The sequence below is a fragment of the Medicago sativa genome, chromosome 4 (assembly GCF_051527215.1).
Source record: "Medicago sativa cultivar Bolivia chromosome 4, Bolivia_mono, whole genome shotgun sequence".
Taxonomy (NCBI): domain Eukaryota; kingdom Viridiplantae; phylum Streptophyta; class Magnoliopsida; order Fabales; family Fabaceae; genus Medicago; species Medicago sativa.
In genome coordinates this window covers 100,920,084-100,940,851 of record NC_140752.1, presented here as the reverse complement: position 1 = coordinate 100,940,851, position 20,768 = coordinate 100,920,084, and the positions used below count along the sequence as shown (strand labels likewise).

At 32.8% G+C, this 20,768-nt stretch overlaps 3 protein-coding genes and 1 non-coding gene across 4 annotated transcripts; 3 read left to right on the top strand and 1 right to left on the bottom strand.

Moving 5' to 3' along the window:
• Positions 1-4,457: 4,457 nt before the first annotated feature.
• Positions 4,458-6,696, bottom strand: LOC146934776 (small ribosomal subunit protein RACK1). Its single transcript, XM_085706727.1, has 2 exons — positions 5,746-6,696; positions 4,458-4,784 (listed from the first exon to the last, which is right to left on the bottom strand). Exons 1-2 carry the CDS (start codon positions 6,619-6,621, stop codon positions 4,683-4,685), a joined length of 978 nt encoding a protein of 325 aa, XP_085562853.1. The 5' UTR covers positions 6,622-6,696; the 3' UTR covers positions 4,458-4,682.
• A 1,947-nt stretch (positions 6,697-8,643) lies between these two features.
• Positions 8,644-14,297, top strand: LOC146934775 (peroxisome biogenesis protein 3-2-like). Its single transcript, XM_085706725.1, has 7 exons — positions 8,644-8,921; positions 9,061-9,222; positions 9,325-9,524; positions 9,656-9,789; positions 11,811-11,938; positions 12,861-13,082; positions 13,890-14,297. The coding sequence occupies exons 1-7, from the start codon at positions 8,908-8,910 to the stop codon at positions 14,119-14,121; spliced, it is 1,092 nt and encodes a 363-aa protein (XP_085562851.1). The 5' UTR covers positions 8,644-8,907; the 3' UTR covers positions 14,122-14,297.
• A 2,237-nt stretch (positions 14,298-16,534) lies between these two features.
• MOS4 (modifier of snc1,4) lies at positions 16,535-19,476 on the top strand. Its single transcript, XM_085706726.1, has 6 exons — positions 16,535-16,887; positions 16,962-17,137; positions 17,239-17,322; positions 18,804-18,873; positions 18,969-19,102; positions 19,186-19,476. The coding sequence occupies exons 1-6, from the start codon at positions 16,636-16,638 to the stop codon at positions 19,241-19,243; spliced, it is 774 nt and encodes a 257-aa protein (XP_085562852.1). The 5' UTR covers positions 16,535-16,635; the 3' UTR covers positions 19,244-19,476.
• On the top strand, positions 17,837-17,928 carry LOC146934774 (small nucleolar RNA snoR113). Its single transcript, XR_015009270.1, has one exon. It is a non-coding gene; the product is annotated as a small nucleolar RNA snoR113 (small nucleolar RNA).
• Positions 19,477-20,768: the final 1,292 nt, after the last annotated feature.

Genomic DNA, 20,768 nt, shown 5'->3' with positions numbered 1-20,768 from the left:
AGAAGGGTTAATTATGTTTCTAGTCCCTATAAAATAGCGACCTTGTAAGTTTAGTCCTTACTTAATTTTAATAGCATTTTTAGTCCCTATAAAAAAAAATTTACTTATAATTTTAATCCCTGCTGAAACAAAGTTTGATTAATTATCCTTAAAATCTTAAATTTTTGAACGATTTTTTTGAGACAAGATTAGAACACTATGAAAGGTCCGTTTACTAAAAGTTAGAATTTTCAGACATGAAATGAATTAAATATGAATTTTTTAAAACGACAAAAGTTAAAGATAAAAAGTAATAAAATCTGGATGTAGAAATCAAATTTTGCGATAATTTTTTGCGGAGGAACTTTTAGTAATGTTCTAAACAAGTCTGCAAAAAATTGTTCAAAAATTTAAGAGTTTAAGCATAAATTAAACAAATTTGAATTGAGTAGGGACTAATACTCAGGGCAAAAAAACAAAATTAGGGACTAAAAATGCTATTAAAATTAAGTAAGGACTAAACTTACAAGGTCGCTATTTTACAGGGACTAGAAACATAATTAACCCTAAAAAGAATTATTTGGGGCCAAGCCCACTATAAAATCTATTTATTTGTGGGCCTAATAAAGCCCCGTATTATAATTTTTTTCTTAACAGTTTATTTATGCAAAATAGTTTATTCGAAATAGTTTATTTATGCAAAACAACTTATTAGAATGACTTTTTAAAAACCGCTTATTCAAAACAACTTATTTATGCAAAACAGCTTATTCCGATCTCATTTTAAAAAACAACTTATTCAAAACAGCTTATTTATGCAAAACAGCTTATTCGAAACAACTTATTTATACAAAACAGCTTATTTGTACAAAACAGCTTATTCAAAACAGCTTATTTATACAAACAGCTTATTCCGATTTCATTTTAAAAAACAACTTATTCAAAACAACTTAATTATGCATAAATAAGATGTTTTGAATAAGCTGTTTTGCACAAATAAGCTGTTTTGTATAAATAAGTTGTTTTGAATAAGCTGTTTTGCACAAATAAGCTATTTTGTATAAATAAGTTGTTTCGAATAAGCTGTTTTGCATAAATAAGCTGTTTTGAATAAGTTGTTTTGCATAAATATGTTGTTTTGCATAAATAAGCTGTTTTGAATAAGTGTTTTGCACAAATAAGCTGTTTTGTATAAATAAGTTGTTTTGAATAAGCTGTTTTGCACAAATAAGCTATTTTGTATAAATAAGTTGTTTCGAATAAGCTGTTTTGCATAAATAAGCTGTTTTGAATTAGTTGTTTTGCATAAATATGTTGGTTTGCATAAATAAGCTGTTTTGAATAAGTTGTTTTGCACAAATAAGTTGTTTTGTATAAATAAGTTGTTTTGAATAAGCTGTTTTGCACAAATAAGCTATTTTGTATATATAAGTTGTTTCGAATAAGCTATTTTGCATAAATAAGTTGTTTTGAATAAGTTGTTTTGCATAAATAAGCTGTTTTGAATAAGCTGTTTTGCACAAATAAGCTGTTTTGTATAAATAAGTTGTTTTGAATAAGTTGTTTTGCACAAATAAGCTATTTTGTATAAATAAGTTGTTTCGAATAAGCTGTTTTGCATAAATAAGCTGTTTTGAATAAGTTGTTTTTTTAAAATGAAATCGGAATAAGCTGGAATAAGCTGTTTTGTATAAATAAGTTGTTTTGAATAAGCTGTTTTGCACAAATAAGCTGTTTTGTATAAATAAGTTGTTTCGAATAAACTGTTTTGCATAAATAAGCTATTTTGAATAAGTTGTTTTTTAAAATGAAATCTGAATAAGCTGTTTTGTATAAATAAGCTGTTTTGCACAAATAAGCTGTTTTGTATAAATAAGTTGGTTTGAATAAGCTGTTTTGCACAAATAAGCTATTTTGTATTTGTTTCGAATAAGCTGTTTTGCATAAATAAGTTGTTTTTGAATAAGTTGTTTTGCATAAATATGTTGTTTTGCATAAATAAGTTGTTTTGAATAAGTTGTTTTTTAAAATGAAATCGGAATAAGCTGTTTTGTATAAATAAGCTGTTTTGAATTAAAAAAAAACTTTAAAAATAGTTTTTTTTTTTAAAACAAAAACTTTAAAAGAAAATGTTTATAGAAATTTTGGAGCTTGGGGGCTTTTGATTTGTGGGCTTGCATGAATGTGGGTTTTTAATCTTGTGGATTTTTAAATCCCATTACTATATGGGCTGGGGCCAAAACTTCAAGGCCCATAATATTGACACCTCTAGTTTTTGTCGTGGCTCCCATTTGTTTTCTTGTTACGTGAAAGCCTATCAGAAAGGCTTTTTCAATGGCCTTATCATTTTTAAATTTTATAAAACAAAAGAATAACTAATAGTTTTTTAATAGTCTTTTTTCGTAGAACCTTTTTTTAATAATCTTTACACAGCTGTATTAAACTTGGACATAAAATTAATACTAACTAAAAATGGAAATGCTCTAAAAAAACGTAAAAATGGAATTGAAATTCGTAAAAAAACATAAAATAAAAATTGTTTCAAATGCACATATAGAAAAACCCATTTTGGTCATTTTCATAACAAAAAGCAATTTTAACACAAAATATTCAAACAACATCTTTCATATGAATCACTTCTAGAGTAAAAGTATCCAAACATAAATCACTTTTCATTCAACTCACTTTTAATCAAAATCAATTCCACAAAATCAATTCAATCAAAATCAATTTTCCCCACCGCATAACCAAACACACGCTAAATAATATGATATTTTATATTATTTTTTGGTAATATATATCTTTTTCTTTTAACTGGATGATATTTTATATCTGCTTGAGTTAAGTTGATTTACATTAAAAATAATACTTAAATGATCTCACACATATGGAGAATTTTAATAAATTTGAATTCGATTGGTCTACAAATATAAACACGGCAAAACTATAATGTATTTTATAATTCTAAACTTTTTAAAGCTAAAAGTAAAAGAAATTATATAGTTTTTTTTTTGATAGAGAAATTATACAGTTATAATTCTGAAATTAACGTATGGTTAAATTTTAAAAAATAAATAAGTGTTAGTTAGGACATTAAATTATATAATTATAAATTGTTGGTAAAAAAATATATTTAATCACTTTAAAATGAACATTAGTCTAGCATAAAAAATGAACATTAGTCTAGCATAAAATTTGTTAAAAAAATATTAGTTTTTTTTGTTAAAATTAAGGGTTAATTAAGTAAATGGTCCCTATAAATATTCGGAATTTTGTTTTTAGTCCCTATAAAATAAAATCACACTTTTTAGTCCCTGTTACATTTTCCTTAAGTATTTTAGGGACCAAAAATGTTGACAGGGACTGAAAATGATGATGAAATTTTTTTATAGGGACTAAAAAGTGTGATTTTATTTTGTAAGGACTAAAAACAAAATTTTGGATATTTATAGGGACCATTTCTCATCCTAGCACAAGTGAGACAAACCATGCACCATGTATAAATTAGTTTTCATCATTGGATCAATATCACCATTAAATCAAAAGAATTATGATATGATTTATTCATTCAATGGTGAAAAAGACTTGTACATGATGCAAGGCCATTTTACTTGTGCATTAGAAAAAGTCATTCACTTAATATTTTAATCTTTTTAGCGTGTATTTGATAGTCCTCTCAACACACATCTCATCTCATTATATGCAGTTCTGACCTGTTTAGTTCTATACCGATTCGCCGCTATTGCGTGTTTATTCTTTTGAGGGCTGCAAAGGTGTCTCCTCGGCTTCTCAAATGTGCGTCTCTTTGATGTATGCATCGTAGGGATGGCAATGGTCTTGGAATAAATTGGACTCGTGTTACTTTTTATTTGACAATGATAGTTATGTGTTTGGGATCAAACATTTGAGTTGATTGGACAATTGAGCTGTTGGCTTGGAAAATTTATGGGGAGGACAAACATTACAGGTCACAGTGGCACAATAAGAAGTGGTTCTTTTCTCCAGTTCACAAGGCACAGCAAAATGGTGGTGCAAAGCCTCTACAATTCTTGCTTGTACAATAATGAATTGAACTAACAAAGCCTCAGCCTAGAAAAAATGAAAACAATAGCGCCTGTAGGATTCTATTGACGCAAGAGAGAAATTTAGAAAGTGAAAGTTGTTTCTGCTAAAAGAGGCATTGAAATAATAGTATTCCAGAAATGTTTCCCTTCTCAAATATTCCGGCATATAGCATACATACTTCCAATACTTCAGGTTCCACAGGGGGAATCCTATTTTTATCCAAGACCAAAGCAGCCTTTCCGATTGAACAGCGGTGCAGCAGTTCTACGCTGCTATTCACTCTAAACATTTCTCATCCTAGCAGCAGAATGGAAATGAAGAAATGTTTCTTCCAGTGAAGTATTTATAGAACTAGAATCATTTAGGTTAATCACGCAAATAAATATGTAATGCTTCATGGCAGGACACTGTCATTGTGCCACAACAAAACTTTCGTGCATATTCCAAAATAAAGATTATACTTGTTTACTTGGAGGAAGAAAGAAACAAAGAGAACATTTCAAAATAAATAAAGCAGGCCACAAAGCCATTGTCATCAAAATTAAAATTGTTTCTACGGTAAAGCAATAACTAAGTTTGTCTCAAAAATCCAAAGCAAAGATAAAATCTGATTCAAACATAACATTACTGCAACTTTATTAGTAACGCCCGATCCCCCACACTCGGACAACACCATCGGTATATCCACTAAACAAGGTGCTTCCGTCTGCACTCCAGTTCAAACTAGTACAGTAGATAACCTGAAATACAATGGCAAAAATATACCTAATTAAAGGTTGAGTTGCAAAAAGTATGGCAAACTTAGAAAATGTACCAGAATAATACAATACATTGATATGAATGCAAGGATGGTGGCCTATCAAGTAAATGGACTAGATGGTCGACTTAAAAATTACATTTCAAACCATGAATGATAAATATCACCAAGGAGACAAACCTAAAAAATATTTTGGATTAACCTCAGAAAATGACATGAATGCAAGGAAGACGTTTGATCATTTACATCAATTATTTACAATCAAATGCTAGAACATTAACTTAAAGTTGATTTCAAAAATGAAAAGGTTTTTGCCATTGATTAATAAAATGAAAGTAATTCAAATGGCTTAATCTCAAAATGACATGAATGTAAGGAAGGCATTTGCTATTATACTAATCAAACAACAGTATTTCAACAACAATGGTCAAAGTTCGGTATTAACTGAGGAAAATAAAACTGAAAGAAAATATTTATTTCAATGTCACACATATGACAATTCAACACAAACATTAGCGCAAATCACTCTATTCAATGGTGAACAGAAACCAATTAGTTAAACACAATCTCTTCAAACAAAAACATAAAACAAGGGTTAACAATGCCTTATGTCAATCAAACAAACAGTTAAAAACAAAACCATTACACAGCAATTGTTCATTTCAACATAAGAATAAACAAGAATCAATCATTTCAAATTAAGAGGAGACACTTGAGTAACATCACAACTAAATAGTCAACACAAATTCTCATAACAAAATTAACATATAAAAATAAACATAAACATATCATAGCACATATTAATATCAGGGAGCATAAGGGTTAAACAACAACCCCCAAATAATAAACAAATCATGTATTATGATTGTAAACAATGCCTAATTCTAAACTACCCATCAACAACAACAATATATCAACAGCATCGGAATTGTAAAAAAAAATACCTTCTTCTTGGTGGTGGTATCACCACCAATAGCAGCATCAGCTTCGGTCTTGAGATCAACCTTCAAATCCTCAACAATGCTCTTGCTCTCCAAATCCCAGATCTTAATGCTAGACTCAGTAGCAGCACAGAGCCAGTACCTGTTAGGACTGAAACACAAAGCATGAATAATGGAACCAGCATCAAGAGAGTAAAGTCTCTTTCCCTCAGCCAAATCCCACAGCAAAATCACTCCATCTTTCCCACCAGAAGCACAGAGAGAACCATCAGGTGAAACAGCAACAGTGTTGACATATCCAGAATGTCCAGCAAGTGTGTTCCTCAGCTTACAGTTGGTCAGATTCCAAACCTTAACGGTCCTGTCCCATGACGCCGAGACAATTGTTGGCTGAAGAGTGCTGGGGCTGAATCTGACACAGCTAACCCAATCAGAATGAGCATCACCATCTTGGATAGTGTACTTGCACTCACCAAGAGTGTTCCAGAGCTTAATCGTGCGGTCACGAGAAGCAGACACGATCTGACGGTTATCGATGGAGAAAGCGACGGAGAGAACATCTTTGGTGTGACCAACGAATCGGCGAGCGGAGGTTCCAGCGTTGAGATCCCAGAGACGAAGCTCACCGTCCCATGAACCAGACAGAGCAAACTGCCCGTCGGATGATAGAACAACATCCTGAACGAAATGAGAGTGACCGGTGAGACGGCGGCGGGGGACACCGTAGGTCTTGTCCTCCTTGGTAAGATGCCACAGGATGATGGATTTGTCACGGGAGGCAGTGACGATCATGTCGGAATTGTCGATTGGGGTTGCAATTGCTGTAACAACATCAGTGTGAGCACGCATGGTGCCGCGAAGAACAAGACCCTCAGCCATGATTGGTTGTTTCTGTGGAATTGAGTTGCAGCGACAGCTAGGGTTTGTGTGAGAATGAATGAATTTGAGAGGCTTGGAGAATGGTGTAAGGGGTTAGTGTAGCTTTATATAGTGTATCGATTAGGGTTTCGCATTTCTGTCTTTGGGTTAAGCCCAATTCTTACCATTTCCTTACAGGCCCAACAAAATTCTTATAGGCCCACCATCCGAAATCGAATTCAGTTTTTCTTTTATTTGAAAAGGAAAGAAGTTAAGGGTCAGTTTTGGTAAAAATTAGTAGATAGCTGGTGACAACGGGGTATAACATTTTCTAAAACAATCACACTCTAAGACTAAATATCGATATTTTCTTGTCCATCATCATGAGTTAAAATAACAGCCATGTCTAGTTCATTAAGAGAAAAACTAAAATCCTCAAGAATATCAACCTATTGAATAGATATCATTCACATCCACAAATATCCCACATTTTGTTTCTCCTTCGTTGTAATTTTTACTCTTTGTTAAAGGGGAAGATTTGTGTGAACAAAAATTATATCTTAAGCTCTTTTGGGATTGAGCCTGTTTGTTTTCAATGGGTGGGTAAATGAATATGTGCTGCAGTTTATCTCAACACAAGAAGAACTTGGTTGCGAAACGGGTTTCCGCCCAATATCGAACCGTTGGAAACGACGTTCCATAAGTTATTCACCATTCATTTGGTTTCAAGGTACACTTGCGTTATTGCATAGAAAAAAACACTTATGTTACAATTAATCGAATTAGATGAGCTCACCTTCGACATTTAGAAATTTAACAAATTTTATAGTTACCTCTACTCTTTCATCTGCATCCTTAAAGTAATTCCTTAGACATTTGTTGCTTCGTGTACAAATCTCATTGTCCACGTGAATGCTCTTTATTTTAAGTTTCCTACGAGGTGTTCTTCGTCTTCTGGATGCCACCGTTAGCTTATTTAGCCAGCTACACTATCGATTTCTTAAGGCTGCTAGGAGGTTGAAAGTCTTCTTCAAAAATAGCCAAGTTTCACCACTTTCACATGTACCGATAAAGTATCATAAAGATGTGCTTGTTATTAAAATATCAATCCTGACGATGTTAAGGATAAAATTGAGTAACAAGTCTAACCCATACCCGAGTCACATAAAGACCACGGACGAAACAAATGAATAATGTTTTCTTCTTCAATGGTGCATATGAAAGACGTCAAAGGAATCAAATTATGGTGCCTATCATTGGTCAAAAGCCTTATAAACCAATCAAAAAACTCATATTTGAATTTTGTGAGAACATTTTCAATTTCAAATGAGATTTTAATATGCATCGTGCTCACTGCTTAGATCTTTATCTCTCTCTTACACACACGATCACTGTTGACTGAAAATATAAGTGCTTTAGAATCACCCGCTCAAGCAACCACACCTTCTTCAACGTGTAAAATTATATCACTAATGGTTGAAATTACTCTAGCACTTTATTTTTTGGCCAAATTTTAATATTTTATCAACCTTTATATTTTCCACCACTAAAAAAATAAATATATTTTCTGTTCGAAAATCAATCTTTATATTTTACAATAATTTATAAAACATTTTATATATGTAATTATTTTCTAGATTCCAAGTTCACTTATATAACAAAATAGAATAAACTATCAATTTAATTTGTAAAGTATCATTCTCTCTTGAACTCAGATGTTAAACTGTTAAATTACTAAATAGTTATTAAACTATACAAAATTTATAAATTTTCCTTCCTTCAATTTTCATTTATTATAAAAATTGACGGATTTTAAATATACTTAAAAAATTAAATTGAATTACAGTTGAGATTAACCAAAGTTGTTGGAGAATTTACAACAAGATTTTACACAGTTTTTTTTGTTGGAGAGGATGTTAATAGAACAGCGAGATTAAATTCCTTACAAAAAAAAAAAAAATTAAATTGATGTCTTATTGAATAAAAAAAAAAAACAAAAAATTGTAGCATCTGATATTTGATTTGTTTGCCTACTAGATTCTCAGCATAGCAATTGTTCCAAATAAATCGAAGAACACAACACAACATAGTCTGAGATTCGATTCCGAAAGCTCAATCAAAGGTAATCTCGTTCTCGCCCAACCAAACCAAACACCCTTACTTCCTCCCCACTTGTTTCTCTCTTATCTATCTATGCGTTGCTTGCGGCGTGTTTTCCAAAGCCTTTTTCTTCTTCTTCTTATTGTTATTATTTCTTCCAAATCGTGATTCTCAACTTAACCCACTACTAGAGTTTCAACTACAAAAATGTTCTCTGTCAGGTAAATTCTCCAACAACTTTGGTTTAATGTTGTTGTAATTCAATTCAATTCAATTCAATTGAGTTCTTGTTACTAAAATCACTAACTTTTGGGTTGCTTCAATTATTCATTCATTTCTATGCATTCTTTTGTTTTCAAGGGATTTCTGGAGACGACATAGGAGGAAGATTTTCCTCTCCGTCGGTGTTGTAGGAGGAGGCTATTGTTTGTATAAGCTTTATGGTGCTCATAGGCAAAGACTTGATGCACTTGAGATGGAACTCGATGTTCAGAGACAAACTGATGAACTTATCAAAGCTCAGTTAAGTCAATATATCCAATTTCAATTCTTCCTGTCTTTTTGTTTATAAAAAGCAACAAATGTTGATGGCATGTCTTTGTTTTTCGCAATTCACTATCATAGGATGCAAGCTCACTTTGAGAACATTCAAAGAATTTCTGATACAATTACATTACCTCATTCTATGCACAACTTAAGCTGCCGGATAGCACAAGACTTGGATCTTTCTCACCTTCTTGAGAGGCTAATTCAAGGAAAGGGTCAGCCCAACACTTTAACACAATCAGAGAAACTACATTTATGGGGTCGACTCAAAATTCTAAGTATGAATCTGCTCTTCACTCCCTTTATTATGCCTTTCGCTTCGTCACTGTTTTGATTCATTTCAGCTCGCTGTTATAATCAATACGGCTTAGAAATAAATAAACATACTTCTGTGCAATTTCCCCCCCAGGTTTCACACGAATGGCATTGTCAGTTTGGGCAACCGTAATGCTTAGCTTATATACAAAAGTTCAAGTCAATATACTTGGAAGGCATCTATACATTAATACCGCACGAAGCCTTGAAAGCTCTAATTTTTTAATGGTTAGAACAACCATCTTTCTTCCTCTTATGATTATTCAATGTGACACCATTTTTCTATTCTTTTGCGGTGTGATGAGTTGTTTTACGTCTCTTACCAAAGCTCAGTGTTGATTAGGATTCAGATACTTCGAGTATACTATTAGTACCAGGAACCCATATCATATAAAACATCCAAATATACTTTATTATGACACATTTCTGCAAAGGTTACTGTAGGTAGAAAGGACGGATAAACATGAGAATATTAGATTAACTCCCTATTTGAGGATACACTGTGATTCCAAGCACACATGACAGTGTGATGGAAGGAATGAAATAGAATCTGTTAGGGGGCAAGGATAACTAGGCTCGGTCTGGTAAAAAAATAGTGGATAGCTAATGACTTACAAGCTAGCCTATAGCGGATAAGCTAGCTGATTGAATATGTAGTGTTTGGTAAAATTAGTGGTTGAAGTATAAATATGAAATGACATAAAAAATGGTATATTCAATTAATATTTATCTTTTTCAATTAAGATTACAGGGGTAAAGTTGGAATAAAAGATGATAGGCTATTGCTTTAAGCTATAAGCTACTTCAATTAGCTTCTCAAAAAAGCACTATCAGCTCATAAAAATAAGCTATAAGCTCATGACTAAGTGACGGTTACGAAACGGGATCTTTTTTAGTGATACGAGCTAATAAGACATAAGCTATAAGCTCAAAAAAGTGCCCTGCCAAACAGACTCTTAGAAGGAGGAGAGGGAGGAAGGGCAAGGAAGAAGCGAGTAGTGGGCCGAAATCTCTTGAAAGTATGGGCTGTCTTTGTATTTTCATTTAGGTCTTGTATTTTCCTTTGTTGTAGTGTACAAATATCCATCTGGTACATAAATAATCTTCATATTAGTATCAATGAAGAGGGTCCTCTGAGATATATTCAATAAAACAAACTAGTTCAGGTGGATGTGAAATGCATCATTGCTAAGTTCAAATTTTTACGATTCATTTCCTCTACTGCTAGCGTGTATTTGTTGTCTCTCTCTCTCTCTCTCTCCCCCCTATATATTCTCTTTAAATCTACCAAGAGACTCCCTAAAGAATTAAGGCACCGTCCTTTCCGACAAGTGTCTCCCTAAAGAATTAAGTCATGTCCCTTTCCGAAAAGCACCACTCGACTTCAGTTCAAAGTTCCAGAGACAGCAGACACAGCATATTACAGAGAACTTTGACATTCTTCTACCAGAAAAAAAAAAACTATGCACTTGACCAACAATATGCAGCTCTTTCTCCACCACAGAAACACAAGTACATATTTGAAAACACTGCCTTGTTAGGAGTATGGATCTTCACGGTTGTAATGTTTGTTAGTACTAGTCTTATTGAGTGCAGCTATCCAAGTAGAAGGCTCGAGTTTGGGGCATTTTGGATTTCCAAGGGAGTTTCTATGAAAGAATTAATATGTCTGACTATTTAGCAGAATGAGTGAGAAATGGAAAAGAAATTACAATTAAACATCTTATTACAATTTTCTCTGGCAAAATTTTGAGCAAATATGATTACTGACATTTTTGTGGATTTAAGGTTTATGTTCTAATTACTATTTACAAAAACCTCTGGTTTGGATGATTGATCACACTAAAGTGTTTGAGATACGAAGTTATTTCAGCAGCAAACCAATTATGGGTGAATATATTGAAAGATTTAATTTTAACATTTTCCCCCTAGTGCTTGGGAGCACAAATTATATGATAATAGTAATGAGTGAGATTCAGGACTAATTTCTGTAGTTAAAATTGATGTCTTTGCTACTCAATTGCTTGATACAACGCATAGGTCAAATATCAAGGTAGATAGAAATTTGAAAGCTTTCCAATCAAACTATAGGGAATGCATTTATTATCTTCTAATGATTAACTTTTAATGTCAACTGACCATACTTGTTCAACTTCAATGTGAATAATTTCCACAAAATTTGCATATGACATGCCACATTATTGAACCTTAAAGTTTATTTTTTCTCTTCTATGTTGCGATATGTGCAGGATAGTGGAGACGTGGTTGATGGGGACGACCAGCAGAAATTTCTGGGAAGTGTTGATTTTCTCTCTCAGCATGGTATGCCTGCCTTGATTTCTGACATGGAGGAGGCAACAAAAGAAGTTCTCAAAGGGTGATGGTTCTTTTTTTTTATTTTGAATGTTAACAATTTCTGAATTGAATCTATCAATCATTAAAAATCTTGTCTTGGATATATAAAGAACAATCTTAATTGTGAATAGTTTTGGCTGTAGGATTTTGTTCGTCTGCCAATGTGCATAAAATTGTCAGTAGCCATGTCTGTGTTTGAAACTTGTCAACCTTAAACCTGTTCTTGACCAAGTATCTGAATTGACAGGCCCAGATAGCTTCCAATTCTTTTCGGTTTAACTGTTTATATTTTTATTATAAACCTACCTGGATAGTTAATAAACTTGATGAAAATCTAAGTTCAGCAACATTAACACGTCTATGCAACTCTCAACCCTGTGTTTCAAACACACGTATAAGCTGGTGATTCATTCAGGAGTAAATCTTGTGTCAGTTACTAAGTTTAATCTCTTTGTAATCATTAGATTTCATCGACCCACCCAACTATTGAGTATAGTTATGTGATTTTATCATCGTTTTTTAAGTAAAGTTTGTAAAGTATATTATTGTTAAATTGAAGTTCTTTGGTGAAGTATAATTTGTTAAATTATGAAAACTTGTATACTATATTTTCAGTAAGAACTTTTAATTCGACAGTTGAATTGATAAAATTTAAATATCTACAAAAGTTATTAAACAGGATTCGCCTTTCTCAGAAACAGAATACGTATTAGTATCAATGGAACATTTAATTCGGTGAAGTTGAATTGAAACACGTGTTAAACAGAATATGTCTTTTTAAACGGAGTAAGTAGAACCCCTTCCCGCTCACACAAACACATATTTGTAAACACACGGACATATAGAGAGCAAAAAACGGTTGACTCAATTTAAATCAGCTATGTACAATTTAATTGATGATTAAGACTCAATTTAAATTGGCTATGTGCAATTTCATTGTGCAGAAAGCAGTTGACCAGTCTCTTCAACAATACGACGTTTCATGAAACCATCACAAATATACTGAACACTTTCATGAGCAGGGGGAGCCCACATTTCTGGGTAAAATATATGATACCTGAGGATGCTAAATTACATTCCACAACCTTTGCCAGTAATGACACAGTTCCATTGGATATGACTGAATTTGATCAACTCATGATGGAAGCACGGGCAGTATTATCAAGGTATTTTTTGTTTGTTTTGGATGCATTGGCTAATTACAATTACCTAGAAACTCGATAAACCTGTAACAATAATGTGCATGAACTCTACATGTAATGTGACTGATGACTGATGCGTTTCTTGACAACTATCAAGCACTAACTTAGACACTGGACATGACACAAACATATAGATATTGCTTATATTCAAACTGTTGGACACCGACACAAATATATTATTTATTATTAGTTAAAATAATATAAGCATCTTTTATAAAAGATAAAAAAGAAGTGAAATTTGATGACTTTATTTTATCTTTTTTTATTGAAACAGCTTATACACAAGCAATTACTATAGGATAAGCGCTTATGCTATAAGCACTTAAATTGTTTATCCAATCGGGATCTCAAAATTAGAATCACAATCCGACCAATAAACAGCACAAAATATATAAGTATGGAGAACACAGTACCAATTTATGCAGGAAAACTATAAAAAAAAATAGGCACAATACATTAAAAAAGGCATCCTTTCCCACCATATAATGGTGTCTCATCCATGTTAGTATATATTTTTTTAATTGGACATCAAAATGAGGTGTCTGACACATGATGTTTCTATTGTGTTTCGATGATTGTTATGCTTGGATTACATTCCACTAATACATGTTATTCCACTCAGCAATTATATTATGTAAAAAGTTTTCTGCATATAGCACACTAGCATTCCATTTTTGAGGCTCTGAACACATCATAGGATGGCTGATAATACTATTTAAAAATAATAAGTTTCATAAACATCTGAAATAATTATTTCTCCTTTTTTTGCAGTGCTGAATTTGGGAGCGTTGTAGAGATATCTCTAAAAGCTGTGGTGGATACTCTGCCCGAGCTCATGGGGACTGCAAGCGTGCCACTGGCGAGAGCACTGCCCCAAGTTGCACAGATGTGTCCTTTGCTCCTAGAAGAACCGAGTAAAAATCAGTTCATCCAAATCCTTAAAAATATACCAGAGGTTGAACTTTTTCTCACTTTCCTCTACGCAAATATGCCAAGTGCATAGTGATGATTAGTATTTTTATGTTTCAAATTTCAAATGAAAGAAACCAAAAAGTTCGAATTCATTGCACAAAAGGCGCAAGACATTGTACAAAATTTAATTGAGGTTCGAAAGAGATAGTTATAGGTCAATTGTTAGCCTTCATCTTTTATAGCATGACGTTTCCCCTTTTGGTGTAATCACTCACTATTCAGTAGTTAGTATTTCATAATGCTCGTGTCATTGGTTCTAACTTGACATTTGGAGGAGCCAGGCCAGTTAGGACTTTAGTTTGCTTTATCCACACTGTATACGTTGGCAAGGGAAAATGACGTTTATCATCGCTTCAATTTTATCGGATGATCTTGAAGGGACAAAGAAAAATAGATATTTTTATCTCTCAAATTACCAAGTTTACCCTTTTTCACCCTTTCACGGTTTCACCCATTCACCCCACATTTTTCTGGAAAAAAACTTACGCGTTCATAAACCCTCTCTCAATGGAAAAACGCTTCTAACAATCACTGCCAATCAGTAAGTATTCTTTGCAAAAACGTTTCCATGTTCTTTCTCTTAACATTTTCATGTGTTTGTTCTAGGTTTGAGATTTGAGATTTTCTAGGTTTTTAAGGTTTACCGGAATCATGTTCTGGAAATGTTGATTTGGTGAAATGACGTTGTCAGGAAATCGTGCACCGGAATCTTATTCATGTAGGGGTTCACCGGAATCATGTTCACCGCCGTTGATATCTCTGAAAGCTTGTGCAAAGTCTTCCGATTGATTCTTCCCGGAATGGTTTTGTACAGATTTCCAGTACATAATCCTTTGATGTAGATGCTGATTTGATAAATTATCCGGTGTGTCTTGGGTCATTGGAGCTTCAACAAAAATTAAGCTATGTGCATTATGTGTTTGAACAACAACAAATAATATGATATAGACTATGAACTCAACAAGAAAAAGAATGATTTTTGCGTGTTTGAACAACAAAGGCTATTTCTCTCTCTGTCCTTAAACAATGCTAGTTTCAGTTTTAAAAAAAAATAAAAAATAAGAATAAAATCAGACAACACCGGAACACTATTTTACGGAAAGCATAACATGAGTTTTCCTAAAATTTTACAGAAACAGTGTATATATATATATATATATTTTTTTAACAAGAAACGGTGTATATATATTAAAGATAAAAATCTAAAATGCAGACATGGAAGAATATCATGTGGGGGTAAACTCATATTGAATTGGGATTGAAAAATTTGAAAGTGAGAGTGAAAAATTAATGTGTAAAAGGTTAAATAGAAAAAAAAGGGTGAAATTCTTCTTCAAAAAGAAAAAAAGGGTGAAATTGGAATTTATGAAAATGTGTAGAGGTGAAAGTACATATGTCGGGGTATAGGGTATAATTTCCAGTAGTTAAATGTTCATCTTTCTAAAGTGAATAAATGAGGTGTCTAAAATTCGAAGATAAGCTATACGAACGAATTTTTTTATTTGAAACTTTCTTTACAAAATTTTGTTAAAGAAATTTAAGCAAAAAGAGGTTAGAATATAAAAATTTGCTCATACCTCATATTTCTAAAAGTTAGTGTTTAATTTAGAGTCGATTTGAATAAATTGTTAGAGTCGATTTGAATATTCTATAAGTTAGTGTTTAATTTAGAGTCGATTTGAAAGAGTCGATTTGAATAAATTGTTAGAGTCGATTTGAATAAATTGTTGTTTTTTTTTTATAGTTGTATATTCCGAACTCTTTTTTTTTTTTTTGAAGAAGATAAATTAACCCACCCAAATTGACACCGGTGAGAATCGAACCTGAGACCTCGAGGAGGAGCACACTCCCAGGTCCCAAGCCAATACCACTAGGCCAACCCAAGTGGGTTTATTCTGAACTCTTTTTAAACACAAATTATAGGAACCAAGGTAATATAATGACAAAACACATGAATTTTTGAGTTTTAGGATTCATATTATATAATCTGAATATGGGTAAATTTGGAAACTATGAGTGCGCAGGAGAGGTTAGAAGGGTGGAAAAAGAAATTTTCAACTAGTTGAGACTTTCGGATCAGGTTCCATGTGTTTGGTTCCATTGTGGTGAAAATTGATTTTGAATATGATATTGGTTTTAAAAGAGACTTGAACGTTCCATAATTTATGTTTGGATATCTTAACTGGAAATATGATTTTGAGTACTGTAATTACCGAAATGAGTTTAAATGTTTACTTCTTTGAATATTATTTCTTTTTATTTACATACTATATACTATTAGTATTAAGGAGATCATATTTTACTTTCTATGAAGTAAATGGGTTGTTTTTGAAAAAATACATAAACGGGTGGGTTTCGGGTTTTTTGAGTGTGAAAAATTGAAAAAGCCCAAATGATGATGGGAAAAAAATACATAAACGGGTGGGTTTCGGGTTTTTTTGGTACGATGTCTCTAACCTAGAGACCGAGTTATAGGATAGAGAAAAGGGTATTCAGTATTCATCTCATTTCATCAAATCAAATGCTATAAACGAAAGGGTAAATCATGATGGGAGAAGGAAGAAGCAGCAGCAGTAACGGTGATGTTCTGATGCTTGAAGCTCCACCTTCTTACGGTAGGTCTAGCCATTCCGACGCCGAAATCATCGATGCATTGCCTTACATCGACGACGATTACAGCGACCCAAGGGTTAAGATCGAAGTCGACCGTCTCGTTGAAGAAGAGATGCGTCGCAGCTCCAAAAAACCCGCTGATTTCCTCAAAGATTTTCCACCTCTTCCCTCTTCCAATTTTCAGGTAATAATTAACCACACAAACTAACTCTTTCTCCGCCCGCTAGGGTTTTGTTTTGATTTACGATTCTGCTTCAGGATTATCCAATGATTGGTAGAGAGTATGAGCGTGTAAGAGCTGGTAGGCCTCCTGTTTCTCTTGATAGGTCCAGATATGAATTAGAACCACCACCTGTTAATAAATGGAACGATGAAACTGCTTGGAAACTTGCTATTCAACGAGCTCAACGACTTCTTCAATATCAAACCATCAGGTCTTCACTTTAATTTTTTTTTTTTTTTTTTAATAAATGTTTTAAGATTCATATTATCATCTACTTGTTTGTTTAACCAACTAGTTTAAGTTAATATACAGAATGGAAAATTTGGAGTTGTTGCTTAAATATGGCCCTGATGCATGGAAACAGCACAATCAACGATTGGAAGTATACTTGTCAAGGTTCGTTTGTTCATCCAATTATACTGTGGCTCATATTTAGAGTAAACTCTTGAATTCCACATTTGTTGCTGTGTGGATTCAGTATGTTTTGTTCACTATTTGCCTGTACTTGTGCAAATCAAATTTTGCTTATTTCATATATTAGCACATGACATGAACATTCTGACATACCTCAGATTAATATACCTCTTGTTGAATTGGTTCTTGAGAGTGATTCTGCAGATAAGAATGTTTCATGGTAAATATGGTACTTGAGCATGACAGCCTTGGTTGTTGTATGCAATATCCTGCTGGTTGGTGGAATGATAATGTTCTATTTTAATTAATTTTTTTGACTTTAAGACCTTATTAGCTGGAAAAGAAAAAATCTCTTAAGGAAATCATTAACCTCCATCGTCCCAACCTTGATTCATTAAATATGTTCTTGACTCTGGCCTCCCCAAGTTCACTAGAGGCACTGGTCCATATTTTTCATTTTCATTTTCAAACAAAATACAAAGTCTGTTCCTTTAACTGGCAATGATGATAAAAGGCCGGTCTTACGGCTGCCATTTACTTCTATGGTAGTAGATTGATTACTTTCATGTTTAGGGTTTTCTGAGCCAGTTTTATTCACCTTTTTCTTCTAAGTTTTAATTTTTCCTTTTTTCAAAACAAGGTTGAATTTTCTACTTCTATGTCTTCTATCATGGGTCATTCTATTTTTTAATGAATAAGGTCAATGATTTCCTTCTATTTTTCTCCTGAATCCAAAGGTCAATCATGGTTGAAATTCTTCATATTTTTCTCTTGGAGAAATCTAGTGACAAAAATGAGATCAGTGCACTGTGGTGAATTATTTTGTTGTTGTATGCAATATCCTGCGGATATGAATGTTTCACATAAATATGGTAGTTGAGGTTGACAGCCTTTGATGTGCTCGAGACATATTCCCTTAAGTTCCTAATTAACAAGTATTCAAACCTGACTTTATTCTTCCATATTGGTTTGGTTGCTTGAGTGAGGCTTACTTGAGTGTCTTTCTAAAGAAACTATTAGCAGATTCTTTAAGTCTCTTGCTTGGAGCATTTCTTAGTTCAGTGCTTCACAATACTCGTTACCTTGTACATAAAATGCACGCAACATATTATTAATTCCTTAACACATGAGTTTCACCCAATAGGAGAGTGAGTTTTAGAGTGTTAGAAAGAGGGTATTCCTGGCATTTCTCTAGGGGACAAACATCTTTATCCCTAATTGCAGTCTAAGCAACTCCCTTTTCTTCACATTAAGCAACTCCTTTTTCTTCACATAAAAGGCGACTCCTTTGCATCATTAGGCATAGCCCAATGCTCTCAAAATTACTAGTCTTAAGGACTGTATTTCATAGCATTATATCCTTTTTCTTTCATCGATTTTAATTTTGAGGAACTATTGTTCTGTTGTCACTTACATATCTCTTTTCGTATAGCATTGGTTACAGTTGTGTTATCTATTTTCAGAATGCAGAAATTAGCTCAGGAACAAAATGATAAGATTGAAAAAGTTAACCGTGAAAGGAAATATCATCAGGTGAATATGACTTTCCTGTCCACCCTTGTCACTGTTATTTTTAAAATTCTTGTTAAGTTTACTTAAAGTCACATTTTTTTAATAACTATTGTCAGCAAAACACCGCATATGAGCTTAATGCTTTGTCCATGCAATGGAATGAGCTCTGTCAGAAAAATATAGACATCAAAGTTGTGTGCGCTTCAGTTGAAACTCACTTAAATGAACTGAGAAGAGAAGCAGCAGAAAGGTAACTCAGCTTTGTAAATTTTGTTTTTCTTGGCTGATTTCATCTAGTTTTGGTGTGTAATTAGTTTTTTTCTTTCTTTCCAGAGGCTGGAACTTGGATGCTATCACTGAAAATGGCCAACTGGCAAATTCGGAATCATGAGATTTTTATCAGCTTATCTAGTTTTGTATCTGTAATTCTGACTGCAATTGCTATTGTACCTATTAATATTTAGTTTATTTATATCATGAAAATATTGCCCATCTGCGCATCGAAAAAGATAAACATGCCAATTTTTTTGGTCTCTAACATGTCAAAATATTAGAGTAAACTGTTTGTAGAAAAAACATGACTTGGTGTTTTTAGTGACAACATGATTTGGTTATTTCAGTTTATTTATCGAAAGAGTAACACATAATTCTCCACCACTTATCTTGCTAACCAATGTGTCTTGTCTGAGGTATATAGTCGGCGAATCACACAAACCTCTTGAAAGTCCCATTGTTGTTGGATTTCACTCTATATATTTGTAGGCTTTCTATCTGAAAACTCTATATTGCATAAACGATTACTATTGAAATGATACTTCTCTACTTCCATCATATCCACAAACTATTAAAATTTTCAAATGGAGGAGATAATCAAATAACTATGAACAAACGTATATTCACTGGAATAAAAAAAAAAAACCAAATAAACTGATGAAACGATGGAAGGCGAGAAGATCAAACGGAAAATAATATATTGATTGACACGGGAATAAGTAAGAGGAGAAGAAAGGGACTGAATTGTTGGAAATTGGAATCAATATATTATATAAAGGATTTTAACTAAACAATTATCTCTTCCTGTGTTCGGTCAAAAAAAAAAAAAATTATCTCTTCCTGTGTGTTGCATACTATTTCATAACGGACGTAAAGCACAAGGAAAGAAGTGCCAAGAGTTTGAAGTACGTAAATAACAAGCACCCAACATAAAAATGATTAAAAAATCAAATAGATACATGAGAAACCAAGCTATAGATACAACTATAAATACAACAAATATACTACAAAAAAATACGCTTGATTGTGGGGATTTTTAACATCCACAAATAGTTTTGGAAAGTTTTACACGACCACTAGAAATTTAATTTTTCTCACCATCTAATATTTGCAGCTTTTCCTCAACATTGTTGATCTATTGGTATAGTTTATTATTTGATCTTGTTATCAACCATACCTCTAGTTGCCTTGCCTTAGTCACCCCTGAGACTTCAATGAGGCCAATTGAAACTCAAAATGCAGAACAACAATTTCAAGCATAGGATGATAATGCAAACTGCACTGGAATGATGCAAAATGGCAAAATTCTCCACAGCACAAACTATACTCTAGCAGCAAAAACTGACGTCAACTCTGCAACAAAGTTTCTACAAGCAGCACACTAGGCTATGACAACAACAAGACCAATGTATGAATACAGTTTAGTGACAAAAACGAGATCAGTACTATGTGGTGAACTAGAATCATCATCCGGAATTTGAAATCACATGTATAATTTAGTTATCATATATTTAATATCATTCTTATGTCTAAATATATTATTATAAAAATATATCCAAGTCTAAGTTAAATTATAAACAAATTAGAACAAATTATTGTTAAATAGGATTGAAAAACTAATAAACTTCCTTCGAGAAAAAAAG